The sequence below is a fragment of the Pelophylax lessonae genome (genome assembly GCF_965119305.1).
Source record: "Pelophylax lessonae genome assembly, chromosome: 1".
NCBI classification, from domain to species: domain Eukaryota; kingdom Metazoa; phylum Chordata; class Amphibia; order Anura; family Ranidae; genus Pelophylax; species Pelophylax lessonae.
In genome coordinates, this window is record NC_138768.1 from 16448651 (window position 1) to 16466689 (window position 18039).

Here is an 18039-nt window from a genome sequence, read left to right on the forward strand (position 1 = left end):
TATATCTCATTTAGAGAATGTCATCGGGATGAGATGACCTGTTTGCTGAGCACTTATAATCAGAAACATTTTATTGGGACTATTTATAAACAATTTGCTTTGTGAATGCGAACATTCCAGAGATAAATCAATAATTCTACCCAGAGGCGTAACTAGAACCTTCAGGGCCCTGGTGCAAGAAACCATGAAGGGAGATAACACCGCTCAGGCTAGTCAAAGTCCATGATTCAAGGTGGGTGCTGAACCTCGGCTCGCCACCAGAAGCATGAAAGAAGAAAATGGTTGCACACCACCACGGAATCCAATGAAGAAAAGTTTTCTATTCACATAAGTGGTACAAGGTACAGCAGGGTAGGACAGTAGACGCGTTTCACATGACTGCTACGTGCATGTTCACTACCAAGTGTGAAGTAGTGAACAAGCACGTAGCAGTCATGTGAAACACATCTACTGTCCTAACCTGCTGTACCTTGTACAACTTATGTGAATAAAAAACTTTTCTTCATTGGATTCCGTGGTGGTGTGCGACCATTTTCTTCTTTCACACCCTGGTGCAAGAAACCATGAAGTTCCCCCGGACCCCTGGTCAGGACCCTTTCCTTCAAGCCTGGGGCTCTTCCTACTGATCCTGGGGCCCTTTACTGTCATTGAGGGGCCCTTAATTACGGTCCCGCAGCGGGACCCTTTCACAAGTTCTGCAGTGGGCCCCCTTTCTGTCATCATGGGGCCTCCCCACAGTGGTGGAATGCCAGGGCCCGGTCGCAAGTGGGTCCTTTGCGATTCTGGAAGTTCACCCACTGGTGTCAGTAGTTTTTATTTTTTGGTTCTTTAATTGTATTATTTTTTATCATTTTATTTTATTTTTTTACAATGTAACTGACCATTCAGAAAAGGAAGGGGCTGGTAAACTACATATTTACCGACCCCTTCCTAGTTCTCTATTGTGACACATCCCCTGCAGCAGCCAGCACGAAAGGGAAGGGAGCACAGTTGGGGGGGGGGACCAGGGGAGCACACAGGGGCCCAGAGACAGCAGAACACGAGTGAACTGGATAGGAGGGGCTGCGGGTGCAGCATACAGAGGAACCAATCTCCTCCATTTTCCTCCTGCAGCTACAGGATGAAAAAGGAGGACAGTGATTTCTCTACATGCTGCCCCCGTCGTCCCTCCCATCCAGGTGTACCGGGGAGCCGCACAGGCCCCTGGAGCATGGGGCCCGGTTGCAATTGCAACCCCTGTAGTTACGCCCCTGATTCTACACCTTTACAATACACTGGCTCAGCCTCACCTTGAATACACAGTTCAGTTTTGGTCACCAATCCTCAGGAAAGATGTTGATGAATTAGAACGAGTTCAGCAAAGGAAAAAGAAAATTAATAAGGAAGACACAGGAGCTCAGCTATGAGGACTAATCAATTACAGTTATTCCCTCTGGAGAAGAGGCACTTAAAGGGTATCTCCACTTTCATGAGAAAAAAATTTGCTAATAAAAAAAATAAAATATAGCGCATACAATGTCTCAAGTCATATTGTAATTGAATGTTAAAAACTATCTTTCCTTTTTAACCAGCAGCCACTGTAATTTTCTGTGAAATGCAATGCAATATGGCTACCTGGAGGTGGGAAGAAAAAAGTGCAAGGTTTGGAGGAGGTCCAGAGGAGGGCTGGAGTCAGCCTACAGAGTCTGCTGAATGCTGAGACCGAGGGGGGCAGAGACAAGGTGGTGTTGCGGCTGCACAGAGAGGTGCAGTATCTGTAGGAGGAGCTCTGACCTCCTCTCTGCTGCAGGCTGCTGAGAGGAGGGGATGGGCAAAGATGAGCCTTTCTGCAGCAGCACAGAGAAGCACAGGATTTGGCAAAGGAGTTCTGTCCTCTCTGCTGCCGACTACAGAGACAAGGTGGGGGCAGAGACAAGGGGGGTGCCGCAGCTGCAGGAGAGGTGCGAGGGCCACATGAAATGGCCTGGAGGGCCACATTCGGCTCGCCGGCCTTGTGTTTGACACCTGTGATATAGAGTATAGAAACAAATTTCCACAGCTTCCATATTTGACAGCTTCCTGCAGTCATTGATTCCCAAGGAAGCAGTGCATGGTTGCACCCAAGACATCCCTAGGAATAGTGATGAGCTTCGTGTTTGAGTCAAACCTAAGTTTGACTTGAACACTGCCTGTTCGCCCGTTCGCCGAATGGCGAACAAATGGACTTCTTTGCGGGAACTTTGAGTCCCCGCATCCATAATGAATTTAATAGGTTTTATTAAATATCCATAATTAATATTAATCATATGCTGGCCAGGGATTTGAACCCATAGCCTCTCATTTGCAAGCTTGCTATTCTAGCACCTACGCCACCGAGCCAGCTGTTTAACTTAAGACTCTCTCTGCCTAACTAACTTCTATCTGAGTTTGACAGCTCTTTTCTAGGGCTCTGACATTACCAGCGCCCATAATCCACTGCTCAGGTGCAGTGAATAAATTACTGATGTCACGTCAGAAGGGGCGAGGACAATTAATAGGTTTTAATTAAAATCCATAATTAATATTGATCACCCACTGGCCAGGGTATTCAAACCCCCAGCTTCTCAGCTGCTACCATGTCATTCTACCAGCTACACCACCGAGCCAGCTTATTACCTAACACTCTCTCTGCCTAACTAACTTATATCTGAGTTTGACAGCTCTTTTATAGGGCTCTGACCTCACCAGCGCCCCATAATCCATTGCTCAGGTACAGTGAATAAATTACTGACGTCAGTAATTTATTCACTGCACTTCAGCAGTGAATTAAGGGGCGCTGGTGACGTCAGAGCCCTATAAAGGAGCTGTCAAACTCAGATAGAAGTTAGTTAGGCAGAGAGAGTCTTAGGTTAATCAGCTGGCTCGGTGGCGTAGCTGCTAGAATAACAGGCTTGCGAGTTACAGCGTATGGGGTTGATTCTCCCCTGGCCAGCGGGTGATTAATAGTCACTTACATTTAATCCTTTAAAATGAGGACTTGTGATTGTTCTTGTTTCTATGTTCGCTAGAACATTTTCCCTGTTTGAGATGTTCTGGTGCGAACCGAACAGGGGGGTGTTCTGATCATCATTACCTAGGAACTACGGACATCACTGGGAATCCCAGCCACATAAGCGAAGGGGTGGGGATAGCAATGGAATCACCACCCAAATAGGGTCACTGGCCATATTTAGGCATTTTTTTCATTAACAAGAAAACGGTGACTTGAAATTGATGAAAAAAAAAATAAATAATAATAATAGTTATAAGAAATCATAGTGTAAAAAAACCTGATTACCTCTGCAATCAGGATAGTGCAGTGGTACTATGGCAACACCATACTGCTCTGGTCACAGTATGTTAATAAAAAAATTGTAAAAAAAAAAAAAAAATTCTGTCACCAGTCAGTGTCACTAATCACATCCATGCCAGTTATATGATGACTCTGTACTAAACTGGTGGCAGTATGTAAAATAAAATGTAAAAAATTGTGACAAAAACTTTTTTTAACTTCATTTTCCAAAATATTGTGACAAAAACAACTTCAAAACTCACAATGATTTTTACTAAATAACTTGGGCTGTCTTCTTTCAAAAAAGGGGCGATATGGGGGATATTTCTATTGTCCTGGCATTTTCGAAAAATGAGAGGCCATCAGCACATCAGGATTGATTATGTGATGGACTGCTTGACACCCAAACAGTGCCTCCTTCTCTCCAGCAGACCAGTAGCTAATACTAGCCCCTTACTCCAAGCATCATACTCAGACAAGATTTTGAGGTAAAACCAAAGAAATCATTTTTTTGAACAGAAATACAGGTTTTTTATACACTTCAAAAATAGGGACTGTCACCACATGAACAATAAAATGAAATATTACACATTGGGGTAAGCATCTCACAATGGTTAGGTAATGAGGTAAAGTTGACACAAGAACAATCACATCCTGTAGGAATCTGCAGGAGGATTAGCAAACAGACCGAAAAAATAGGTAACCTAAACCAAAAACATTGTTGGAAGCTAGCAGAATAAAGGTAGAGGAATAGGATAGGCAGCATATGCAGTCTTCAAGGGATGGCAGACCCCTAGCAAGTTCAATCAATTACATAAGCATCAGGGGCTTGATAGCTCTTGTTGATCCAGGACTGGTTTATTTTGATAAAAGTCAGCTGGTCAACAGAATCTGTGGACAGGCACACTCTTATGTCCGTCACAAAACCTCCAGTAGCACTGAACGTCCGTTCGGAAAGCACGCTGGAAGCAGGACAGGCCAGTAGCTCCATTTCATATTGAGCAAGTTCTGGCCAGTGGTCCATCCTCAAGACCCAGTAACCCAGTGGATGCTCAGCTGGAAAGATCTCCAAGTCTGCTCTTGTGTCTAGATAATCATGCACCATATGCAGATGCTGCCGATGGTTGCTTAAACCTCACAGCCCTGGGTGCTGCTGAGAACAAAATAAATGTTTACCGCCTTCTCCACCGCTCCTCTTTTGGCTGAACAATGCCTCAGAAACACGTCCAGAGTATGTTGACCTCCCAGTGTCTGGAAAGGTGGTACACAATTGTTTTTTCAAGGCCTCCTCAAGATATTTCATCCTCTGCTCCCTCTGCGAAGGCAGGGTGAGCTCTGCAACTTTACCCTTGTAACGTGGATCAAGAAGGGTTGCCAACCAGTAATTATCCCTCTCCTTGATAGCACAAGTCCTTGGGTACTTTCACAGGCTTTGCAGATTTAGGGAGCCCATGCATCGTAAGTTGGAGGAGGCATGAGCTTCTGAGTCCTCTGGGTCACTAAAGATGACATTGTCAGCAGGGGCAACCTCTCCCCAGCCACGTACAACTACTAGGGTTTCTGGGGAATCGAAACCATCCCTTGAAGACTGATGTATGCTATCCTCTACATCCATGCTGCCGAAAATCCTCATCCTCCTCCTCCTCTTCCTCCTGTGTGTTTTGTGGCCCTGCAGGAATGATATCTGCATAAAGGGGGCCATGTAAGGAAAGGAAGTCCTCCTCTTCCTGCCACTGTTCTGCCTTAAGTGCCCTGTTCATGATTCCACACAGCGTGTGCTCCAGCAGGTACACTAGCGAGATAGTGCCACTGATGCATGCATCATTCCGGCTCACCATCCTTGTGGCCTCCTCAAATGGTGATAGGACAATGCATGCATCCTTAATCAAAAGGCACCGGCGTGGCGAAAAAAAGCCAAGCTCCCCTGACCCTGTCCTTGTGCCATACTCGCACAGGTAGTGATTGATGGCCCTCTGCTGCGTGTGCAACTGCTGCAGCATTGCCAACATTGAGTTCCACCTGGTGGGCATGTCACAAATGAGGAGGTTGGTGGGCAGGTTGAATTCCCCTTGAATGTCAAATAAGCGAGCACTGGCATTGAACGAACGGTGGAAATGGCCACAGACTTTTCTGGCCTGCCTAAGGAGATCTTGGAAGCCCGGGTATCTGCTCAAGAAACGCTGCACCACCAGATTCAGAACATGTCACAAGCATGGAACATGTGTCAAGTGTCCCTGTCGGAGGGTGGAGAAAAGGTTGGTGCCATTGTCGCATACAACCTATCCTGGCTCAAGCTGTCATGGCATCAACCATCTCTGAGCCTGCCCCTGGAGAGCTGACACAATCTCTGCCCTGGTGTGACTTCTATCCCCTAGACAGACCAACTAAAGCACAGCATAAAATATTTTTGCCTGACTGCTTGCATAGCCCCTTCAACGCTTAGGGAGCACTGCTGCTTCAGAGGACAATTGAGCAGAAGAGGACATGGAGGAGGAGGAGGTGGTGGAGTTAGCCAGATGTGCATAACCAGCACCAGCTTTTTGGAGGTGTGGTGGCAAAACAAGCTGCAACACCGAACCCTGTCCTGCATCCTAACCTGCTGCCAACAGTGTTACCCAGTGCACCGTGAAAGAAATGTAACGTCCCTGTCCATGCTTACTGGACCAAGAGTCAGAAGTAATGTGCACCTTCCTGCTGACTGCTTTGTCCAACGAGGCCAAAACACTACCTTCCACATGACGGTAGAGAGCCTGAATGGCCATATGCGAAAAGAAATGCCTTTTTGGGACCTGCAACTATGGTGCAGCACATTCCACAACATTGGGAAAGGGAGCTGAGTCTACCAAATGAAAAGGCAGCAACTGTAATGCTAGCAATTTGGCCAAGCTAGCATTAGGATAGCTGAGCATGTGGATGGCTGGAACAGTATTTCTTTCTACGGTTAAAAAAACTGGGGTAGCGAAATTCGTCTGGTGCTCAAATCAAGCGGTGGTGTACTGCTAGCAAATTGGGTGCAGGTCTCTGTGCCACTCATTGCTATACCATCATCCCTCGCAATGCTGGTATTTGAGAAGGCATGACGTATACTAGGGTTAGAGATCACAGATGAGGAACAAGGTGATGCATGCTTGTTTTGATCTGGTGCCTCTTTCAGGTGCTGTTGCCAATGGACTGCATGGCAGGTCGTCAGATGCCTTGTCAAGTATATAGTGCCCAAGCGGCTGGTGTTCTGGCCATGCTTGATCTGCTTTAGACAGATGTTGCAAACAGCAATGCTGCAGTCTACTGCACAGATGCTGAAAAAAAGCCCACACTAATGAACTTTTTGGAGTCCGCTGGGATTTTGCAGCACCCTGCACCTGTGGAGCTCTGTGCTGTGATGCTATTGGTTGGCTACTGCTCTGGTGGCCAATGGAGCACATCCTGCCTCATTGGAGATGTGCGTCCTCCTCTTCCTCCCCTCCTCCTCCTCCTCCTCCTCTATCCTGTCAGGCACCCAAGTACAGTCAGTGACCTCATCATCCCCTCCCTCCTCGTTACTGGAGAAAACTTGGCAATATACTTAAGCTGTGGCAACATGACTGCTGGTCTCTTGTCCGTCATTGTCACCCCCTCTCTCTAGACTCACGTTATTCCCTTCATCAACCTGGGAACCAACATCACAGCTTTCAAATTGCTGCGCATCCTCCAGCAGCATGTCACTGACACTATGATCGAATAGTTCAGGTGACTCCTCCGTGCATGATGGTGGGGTGACAAAAGGAGTAGCTGTGGAGAAGGAGCCTGTGGAACGGGCCGCTTTGGCAGCTGCGGTGGAAGGCAGACTACTGTGAGCATGAGTGTAAGAGGACGAGGAGGATGAGGACGGCTTATTGATCCACTCTACCAACTCTTCTACCTGTTGTGGCTTAATAGCACGGGCAGCACCAGAAATAAAGGACGGGCGTGCCCCGCCTGCAGAGGATGCACTGCATGTCGACTGTGACCACCACTTTTCACAATGTACACAGAGGCTGCTTGCCCTCTTTTCGTGGCCTGTGAGCATCGGCCTCTGCTTGTCAGCCTTTCAGACATGATGTTGATACAGATCAATATAGGGTATACACAACTGACCAATAGATACTCAATGACCTGATATGATGTAATCAATAGCCCTATAGATGATCTGTGCTGCTTATAGGATGTACCCAAGTTACCGATGAACAATACTCTCACTGATATCTGATGTAATCTATAATCCTATAGATGGATGATCTGTGATGCTTAAAGAATTTTCCACAACTGATCAATGAACAATACTCTGACTGATATCTGACGTGATCTATAATCCTTTAGGTCTGTGATGCTTATAGAATTTTCTACAACTGGCAGATGAACAATACTCTGACTGATATCTGAAGTGATCTACAATCCTATTGGTCTGTGATGCTTATAGAATTATCCACAACTGACCAATGAACAATAGTCTAACTGATATCTGAAGTGATCTATAATCCTATAGGTTTGTGATGCTTATAGAAATTTCCACAACTGACCGATGAACAATACTCTGAATGATATCCGAAGTGATCTATAATCCTATAGGTCTTTGATGCTTATAGAATTTTCCCTAACTGACCAATGAACAATACTCTGACTGATATCTGATGTGATCTATAATCCTATAAGTCTGTGATGCTTATAGAATTTTCCACAACTGACCGATGAACAATACTTTCACTGATATCTGATGTAAAGACTGCTGCTAGGAATGAATCACTTACTGGCGCTGCACTGTCTGATATGATGTAAAGAAACAAATCTCTCCCTGCCTGACACACCTTGCTGGCCCTACCTACACTGCTAGCAACGTCTATGCACTGTCTGACAAACTCCAAAAAAAGCTACTCTCTCCCTGCCTCACACGTGTGCCTTTCCCTGTCTCATCGCTCCGCACAATGACACTACACGCTGCGGCTGCGCGAGCAGCCTTTATGTAGTGTGGGGCGTGTACTTGGCCCCTGAGCCATGATTGGCTAAAGGCAGCCTGCCTTTAGTCCAATCATGGCAGAGATCATTTGATTGGCCAAAGCAGGAGGTCAGGGTGCATTCTTTGGCCAATCACATATCGCATTATGGGAATCTCAAATTTCCTGCGAAGAAGCACATTTGGGCGTCATTTGACGAACGATCGAACGACCGGTGTTCGAGTCGAACTTAGCCTCGACTCGAACTCGAGGCTCATCCCTATCAGTAGCGAGTAATTGCAGGTTAGGCGCAGCTCTCTCAGGTGTCTATTATTTATTCCAGGGTCCCTAAACCTGACTGGGTTAGCATGGAGAGACAGGCAGTCCCTCATTTCACTTTAGACTTCCTTATGTGGAGTTCTCCCAAATCTCAACCAACCATAATTTCTCCAACTTTATCCCATTCCATAGCCTTATGTGAGTCTTTATACAAGCTACCTAAAATAGCTTCAGGTTGGCACCCTCTAGCCCATATATTCCAGTGATGGACAGACAAGGAACTTTATCACATTGGGCATTTTTTTTAACTCTACTGGTCCTTTATCACTTAACCATTGCAATAACAAATTGGAGATGCCACTTTCAGAATGGTTTCTCTACAACCAAATTTCTTATTTCCTACATTCTATATGAATAGAAAATCTTATATATGTTGGATTGGGAGAAGGATTTAGTGATATAATGGGATCTTGATACCTGGCACCAATGCTTTGTTCGCTCTTTTAGGGGTGTACATAATATATCATTAATAGAAGCTAATGTAAAAGTGATGTCCCATTGGTACTTTGTTCCCATTCACCTCTCCAAACTTTACCCTGACGTTTCTCCCTTATGCTTTAAAGGCTGTGGACAAATAGGTTTAATGCTCCACACTTTCTGGCAATGCCCCAGAATCACTGGGACCTCTTTGAACCAGGATCCTGGGTTAGATCTCCTCAATTTTCATATTATTACCATATTCCATATTACTATTACTTTAAAATGTACTCAAGCTTTGATATCTTTTATCTTTCTTGGTGCTAAACATACTATATCCCGGGCTTGGAGGAACCCTTCTGTTTCCTTCACCTAAGCCAAGCAGAAAATGTCTTGGATAATGTCACAAGAAAAGATTGCCAGCATCCTCCAAAACACTAGAGAGAAGTTTGAGAAAACATGGGAACCTTGGGCCTTATTTATGAAGTGACTTTATATTCCTCCATGTTTTTATCTCTGTTTTTATTCCTCTTTAAGCGTACAGCTCTCTGCAATTTTACCTATTGCGGAGGTATCTTCACATTATCCTATTCATCTCTCCCCTTCCCTTCCCTAACCTTCTCTAACTCTGCTCCTAACTCTTTCCTAGCTTTAACCCCCCCCCCCCCCCCAAACACTATTTAAATGAGTTACTTGAACTGTTACTTCTGACCCCCGGGACTCCATGCCTGCCATAGACATATCAGGGCTTTGGAATCCAGTGGACACACAAGTCCACTGGAAGAGCCATATATTTTGTTTTCCTTCCAGTTGTGTATGATTGACTCTCGAAGCTCTAGAACCTTACTCTAAAGGTTGTTTTTCTTTCTTTTCCATGGATGTCCATACTTCACCATGATGCTTTCTTGGTCTGTTATCCTTAATTTCCTAATGCCAGTGTACATGTTTTTATTCTTTTTCAATAATTTGCTTTTCTGAACTAAAATATTGAAACATTAAAACTTATAATGGCAGTGTTTTCCCTCACCCTGTGACACAGTGTGCTCCCAGATGGGATGTCTAGGTTAGGGTGAAAACACTGTTCCTGCATGACTAATCCCATTACTGTGGTTTCGGTTCAAGCTCAAGCATGATCTCTGTTGTGTTAATGTAACCAATTACCTAACCCTTTGTGATATGTTTGGATACATGACATGACTTTCATACACTTTTATACTTTTTATTTGTGAAAACATCAATAAAAATGTATTGAAATCTAAATCAAACCGGTCATGCTGAACGATGTTACAGGCAGCATAACATTCTCCATGGCTTCTTTCACGTCTGTCACATGTGCTCAGGGTGAACCTGCTCTCATCTGTGAAAAGCACAGGATGCCAGTGGTGGACCTGCCAATTTTGCTGTTCAATGGCAAATGCCAATCGAGCTCCATGGTGCCGAGCAGTGAACACAGGGCGGACTAGAGGACATCAGGCCCTCAGGCCACTCTCATGAAGTCTGTTTCTGATTGCTTGGTCAGAGACATTCACACCAGTGGCCTGCTGGAGGTCATTTTGTAGGACTCTGGCAGTGCTCATCCTGTTCCTCCTTGCACAAAGGAGCAGATACCGGTTCTGCGGGTTAAGGACCTTCTATGGCCCTGTCCAGCTCTCCTAGAGTAATTGCCTGTCTCCTTAATCTCTGCCATGCTCTTGAGACTGTGCTGGGAGACACAGCAAACCTTCTGGCAAGGGCACATATTGATATGTCATCCTCGAGGCTTTAGACTGCCTGTGCAACCTCTATAGGTTCCAGGTATCACCTCAAGCGACCAGTAGTGACTGGGGATGATTGAACTTTTGAAAAGTTTGGTTCGACCAGAACACCTGAATTTCCCGAAAGTTCGATTATACACACACACATATATATATATATATGTGTGTGTGTGTATATATACATATACATATATATATATATATATATATATATATATATATATATATATATGTATACCCCTAACCCAGAATCTGCATAGTGGGGTCACCCTGACATGGCAGAGTTTGGTCACCCTGACATGGCAGAGTCAGTTCACCCTAAACTACACTACGGTCACCCTGACATGGCAGAGTTCGGTCACCCTAAACTACACTACGGTCACCCTGACACTTAAAGCTATCCCTACAAAAACTAGATTTTTGAATCTAACTATAGTGGTATATAGTACCCTAACTACACTGCATATCCCTTTCCTCACACTAATAATTGCAAAATGACAGTGGAGCTTTACAAGCAGCAGGAGAAACACAAATGCTTCCACTCTTTTCCACAGCATCTGTATTACAGTGCTAGAGGTTTGGCGGGGCTATGTTATATACTGGGGGGCGTATTCACTCCTTATTGGCCTCCGGACCCCGTAGTCACTCCAATCACATTCCTAGCAGACTTCTGCCCCCTCAATTGGCTTTTACTGCTGTTTCTGGGCTAATCACAGGCTTTTAAAGCCCAGTTCCTGTCCCATTGCATTTTGGGCGGTTCTGGTGACCGAATTCTGAACTTTTTCCGCAAAAAGTTCGGAATTCGGCCGAATTTCGAACACCCAATGTTCGGTCAAACCAATGGTCGACCCGAACCGTTCGCTCATCCCTAGTAGTGACACTGACCCTAGCCAAATACGAAACTAGTGAAAAACAGTCAGAAAAAACGAGTAGGAGGAAAAAAAGTAATTGGCCTTCACATGTAAAACTATTCCTGTTTTGGAGGTTGTCTCATTGTTGCCAATCTAGTGCACTTTTGTTGTTAATTCATTAACATCAAAGCAGCTGAAACTGATTAACAACCCCATCTGCTTCTTAACTGACCAGATCAATATCCCGGGAGTTGAATTGACTTGATGTTATACTCTAAAAAAATGGTCCTTTCATTTTTTTGAGCAGTGTATATACTGTTTGGGGTTTTACATAATCTTCAGTCCTAAAATTATTTTTTAAACATGTGTGCAAAAATAATAAAAAAAAATATCTCCAACTGTAAAAGGGTTAAATACTTCTAAACTCAACACAAACCTAAAGCGGGGGCCATGTTTGTGTGGTGGAAAGACGTGTCTGGGCACATTGTGTTCCATTACTAAACTGACCGAGTTTAACCACTTTAACTCCGCTCACTGTGTCTCTACTGCGGCACAGTGGCTCGTCATCGTCCAGCGACGTAGACCTACGTCGCTGGACTCCTCCCCCTGTAGGCGGCGCTCGCGCGCCGCCGGAGGCACGCTCCCGCTGTTTTCATTCACAGCGGGAGTCGGGCCGGGGGAGGAGCGGCGGCGATCGTCGGGGAATCTAGTTTGGAGATCCACCCGCCTGTGTAAACAGAGCGGGCGGATCTCCTAAGTGACAGGGAGTGACAGATCGGAGTGTTCAGCATAGCTGAACATCCGATCTGTCCCTGACTCACTCAGTCACCTCCCCCCCCACACGTCAGTAAGCACCAGGCATACATTAACCCCTCCCTCTCCAATAAAATTAACCCCTTCCCTGCCAGTGTCATTTTTACAGTAACAGTGCATATGTATAGCACTGATTACTGTAGTAATGTCACTGGTACCCCCAAAAGTGTCAAAAATGTCAGTCAAGGGTCCGATCTGTTCGCCGCAATGTCGCAGTCCCGCAAAAAAATCGCAGATCGCCGCCATTACGCGTTAAAAAAAAAACACCAAAAATGACAGAAATCTTTCCCTTAGTTAATAAACACGATAACTTTTGCGCAAACCAATCAAAATACGCTTATTGTGATTTTTTTTTACCAAACATAGGTAGCAGAAAACAAATTGGCCAAAAATGTAAAAAAAATTAGATTATTACATTTTTTGGGGGGAGAATTTCATATAAAAAAATGTTAAAAATATTGTTATTTTATTGAACCCTCTCACCTTATGTTTTAATGTGTGTGGATTTATTTCAGCTTTTTTATTATTTATTTTAAAGGTGAAATCCATGTCATGTAATGCTTGAGCCAAAATGTAGACTGAGATAAACACTCTATAGGAGGTTTTCTCATCAGGAAAATATAAGTCAGTTGAAAGTCTCTCCAAACTGCAGTTCCTAAGAGGTAATCCAGTTGTGAGTGGAATAAGGAAATTTTTCATTTGGTTTTTTGAAAAGCATCTACATTCAGTTATGAGAATATCCTCCATCAGTGGGTCATTTAAGTGGATGGATGAAATAAAACTGCTTGTATCAAAATAATCCTGCAATCCCTTTATGGAGAAAGAGGGGTATGTGAACACCAAGCTGCAGTTACTGAAATCCAAAAACACATCACTCATTGACCAAGGATCTGGTAGAATAAATGTTTTCTCCGTGTAATAAGGGACATTATTCAACAAAAACTTGTAATAAGTCAGACTAATTGAGCCACAAATAATAAGAACTTCTGTAGTTGAGGTTTGCAGCTCTGGAAGAATTTTATTATAATTCTTTTTAGACACCAGAATCTTGAATTCAATACAAATTCCATGATTAGATAAATGTTTGCTGAGTTGTCGGATCTCCCTCTCTCCGTATTCATCATCAGATGTAAGGATCCCGACCCAGTTCCACTTCATCCTTTCCAGTAACTTTGCTATGGCCACATATTGCATCTCATCATCCGGAACTGTCCGGAAAAAGTTTGGATACATCTTTCTATCACTCAGTAAAGGGTCTCTGGCTCCATAACTAATCTAGAAAAAAAGAAAACAGTTGTGTAACTCTTAATTAGAGATGGGCGAACGGTTCGGCCCGAACATCAACTGTTCGCCCGTTCGGCAAACACCCAATTTACGGGTGACTCGGCGGGATGTTCGCTCACTGAGCGACCCATAATGCATGCTGCACAGTGCATTCTAAGCCCTAATTGGGCAAAGCTTTCATCCTCCTAGGTAAATTTGTTTTCTTCTACATATTTTTGGTAAAAAAAATCCCAATAACTGTATTTTGATTGGTTTGCACAAAAGTTATCGCGTCTACAAACTAGGGTAAAGATTTAGGTCATTTTTATTTATTTCAAAAATGTTAAAAATGTGACATTATATTGCAAAAAATATTATTACCCAGTTCTGGACCGGAAGGATATGTCCCCTTAATGACCAGGCCATTTTTTGCAATTTGGCACTGCGTTATTTTAACCACTTGCCGACCGCCGCAAGTACATATACTGCGGCAGTCAGCCCCTCACAGGCAAAGTGACATAGGGGTACGTCACTAGCCTGTGAGGCTCTGGGGAGCGAGCGCGCGCCGCCGGATGCGCGCTCCCGCTCGGTCACGGTCCCCCCCGCGTATAGTTACGCCCCTGATTCTACACCCGGATTTGGATACAAAAAGATTTCCCAAGCTTTAAACATCCCAAGGAGCACTGTGCAAGCAATAATATTGAAATGGAAGGAGTATCAGATCACTGAAAATCTATGAAGACCTGGCCGTCCCTCTAAACTTTCAGCTCATACAAGGAGAAGACTGATCAGAGATGCAGCCAAGAGGCCCATGATCACTCTGGATGAACTGCAGAGATCTACAGCTGAGGTGGGAGACTCTGTCCATAGGACAACAATCAGTCGTATACTGCACAAATCTGGACTTTATGGAAGAGTGGCAAGAAGAAAGCCATTTCCTAAAGATATCCATAAAAAGTGTTGTTTAAAGTTTGCCACAAGCCACCTGGGAGACACCAAACATGTGGAAGAAGGTGCTCTGGTCATATGAAACCAAAATCAAACTTTTTGGCAACAATGCAAAACGTTATGTTTGGCGTAAAAGCAACACAGCTCATCACCCTGAACACACCATCCCCACTGTCAAACATGGTGGTGGCAGCATCATGGTTTGGGCCTGCTTTTCTTCAGCAGGGACAGGGAAGATGGATAAAATTGATGGGAAGATGGATGGAGCCAAATACAGGACCATTCTGGAAGAAAACCTGATGGAGTCTGCAAAAGACCTGAGACTGGGACGGAGATTTGTCTTCCAACAAGACAATGATCCAAAACATAAAGCAAAATCTACAATGGAATGGTTCACAAATAAACATATCCAGGTGTTAGAATGGCCAAGTCAAAGTCCAGACCTAAATCCAATCGAGAATCTGTGGAAAGAACTGAAAACTACTGTTCACAAACGCTCTCCATCCAACCTCACTGAGCTCGAGCTGTTTTGCAAGAAGGAATGGGCAAAAATTTCAGTCACTCGATGTGCAAAACTGATAGAGACATACCCCAAGCGACTTACAGCTGTAATCGCAGCAAAAGGTGGCGCTACAAAGTATTAACTTAAGGGGGCTGAATAATTCTGCACGCCCAATTTTTCAGTTTTTTATTTGTTAAAAAAGTTTGAAATATCCTATAAATTTCGTTCCACTTCATGATTGTGTCCCACTTGTTGTTGATTCTTCACAAAAAATTACAGTTTTATATCTTTATGTTTGAAGCCTGAAATGTGGCAAAAGGTCGAAAAGTTCAAGGGGGCCGAATACTTTCGCAAAGCACTGTATGTGAGATTCAAGATCCTTCAATAGATAGTCCTTCTCCCCACAACCCTGGCCCGGTGGTTGTGGAAGTTGGCAGGTGGGAGGCTTTTTTGAATCTGGAAGCCCCTTTTAAAAATAAGGGGGCCACCAGATACCACCCCCACATGTGAAAGAGTGAGAGGTACATAGTACCCCAACTCATTCACAAAAAAAAATTAACCTAGAAATAAAGACACCCAAATGTTTGACAATGTATTTATGAAAAAAATTCTCTTGCTGTAAATCCATCATCATTCATGATGTCCTCCGCTTGCCAACTTGTCAAAACTAAAAACCCAACAGACCCAGCACACATGAATGCTCCTCGAGGGAAGGGACAGGGATAGTAATGATATTATTGACCAATGGCCATGTAAGTCAATGACATCAGTGAAATTGAAATGCTAGCTTTGTTAAATACCTCTTCTATATATCATGAACAGGGGCTGTACAGGCAAAAGTTCCGGTGTTTGTTCAAACTCCTTAACAGCCAAAGGTCAGACTGAGCCATTGGCTCATCCCTACACAGCACTGCCTTCTTTTTTTAGGACAATGTTTCCACTAAAGCTCTGAAGGTTTTACCATGACCCCCCCCCCCATAACTCCCTCCCCAAATTGGTCAAAATTTCACTAACAGTGGGAGGGTCTTAAAGGGGCATTAAGTACCAGGAATGCATTATGTACAGAGTGCATAGTTCCGTGGGGTTACACACTGAGTGCACAGTTCAGGGGTGTGCTGCATACAGAGTTCAGGGGTGGGCAACACACAGAGTGCAGAGTTCAGGGGTGTGGTGCATACAGAGTTCAGTGGGGTTACACACAGAGTGCAGAGTTCAGGGGTGTGCTGCATACAGAGTTCAGGGGTGGGCAACACACAGAGTGCGGAGTTCAGGGGTGTGCTGCATACAGAGTTCAGGGGTGGGCAACACACAGAGTGCGGAGTTCAGGGGTGTGCTGCATACAGAGTTCGGGGGTGGGCAACACACAGAGTGCGGAGTTCAGGGGTGTGCTGCATACAGAGTTCAGGGGTGGGCAACACACAGAGTACAGAGTTCATCCTTCTTCCACAGCTGCTTAGCTCTGCATCCCTCATCCACATCTCACTTTCACCCCTCTTCTTCTCTAGTACCTCCCCTCACACTGTAGGTGGCTTCCCCTCTCTCACTTGCAGAGAGATTATCCAGTGGGGGTGTCAGCATTCGTACTGCACCCCAGGTCCCCGAATCTCCTTTGTCCCCATACTGCACTTGGAAAACACAGACCTCTGTGTTTATGAGTGATAGTGGTGAGCAGGGAGCAGAGGGCCTGAGCCAAAGGTGGTGGAACTGAGTTCCACCAAGTTCCAGGTGAAAAAAAAACCCTGCCCCTTCATGACTAGAGCATTTTTTGCTGTTTAGCACTGCGCTACTTAACCAGTTCTGGACCGGAAGATTTTCCCCCTTAATGACCAGGCCATTTTTTGTGATACGGCACTGCGTTACTTGAACTGACAATTGCGCAGTCGTGAGATGCTGTACCCATATAAAATCGATGTCCTTTTTTCCCCATAAATAGAGCTTTCTTTTGGTGGTATTTGATCACCTCTGCAATTTTTATTTTTTGCACTATAAGAGCCGGTTTACATAGGTGCGACCCGACTTGCGGGGGCGACCTGTGAAGTCGCGGTGCGCAGCTCGCACCGCGACCTCGGAGCGGCCGGCACGGACTTCATATCATTGAAGTCAATCCAGGTCGCTCCCGGTCGCCCCAAAGAAGCTCAGGACCCTTTTTCTAAGTCGGAGCGACTTGTGTCGCTCCTATTAGAACGGGTCCTGTGCTACTCTATGGCAGGCGACCCACGGCGACTTGTCAGGAGACCTGGTCGCCTGACAAGTCGCCCCATTGTGAACGGGGTCTAAACAAAACAAGAGAGACAATTCTGAAAAAAAACAAACAAAATTTTTTACTTTTTGCTATATAACACCGTACATATGTACATGAACCAGACCACAATGGCTACCCTGTCGCCTAATATGTACAGGAGCCAGTCCACAAGTGGTTATACTTTATGGCTTTAAGGACTTTTTTTTCCCCTATCGGCCCACCTCGCTAAAAGACAACTAAGCTGTCCTAACCGTATGTAAAATAGAAAATTCTGCTTTTCTTACCTGGGTGTAACCATACAGATTCAGCAGCTGTGCCATTTGTAGAGTGGTGTCAGAATTGAGATCTCCAATGAAACCAGCCAGGGCCCCCCGCTCCATACAGGAATAATTTGGAGCTTCCATTGTATGTCCAGACAATATCTGTAGAACATCTTTTATAGCTTTATTTACGTGTCCACAAGAATCATACACATGATATCCCAGAGTTACATTGGGAAGAATATCTGGACTGCTGTTTATTTCATCAACAGCAAATATAAAAGCCAGGAGATGTCTGTATTCTCTGTGGAAAACTCTGCAGGAAATGGATAGGTTTGCATTGGTCTACAGTACAAGGATCGAAGCACAAATTCTCTATAGCAAAATGTATAATACATTTCAACTGTAGATCTAT

General features: G+C 44.6%; 1 protein-coding gene across 1 annotated transcript in view; it reads right to left on the minus strand.

Moving 5' to 3' along the window:
* LOC309561011 (vomeronasal type-2 receptor 26-like) overlaps positions 1–13642 on the minus strand; it is a gene marked incomplete at both ends in the record, with an annotated part of 18094 nt that extends 4452 nt beyond the window's left edge. Inside the window, one exon of the mRNA XM_082264724.1 lies at positions 12893–13642. Coding sequence (XP_082120850.1) covers positions 12893–13642 — 750 coding nt within the window. The remainder of the gene's footprint in view (positions 1–12892) is intronic.
* Positions 13643–18039: the final 4397 nt, after the last annotated feature.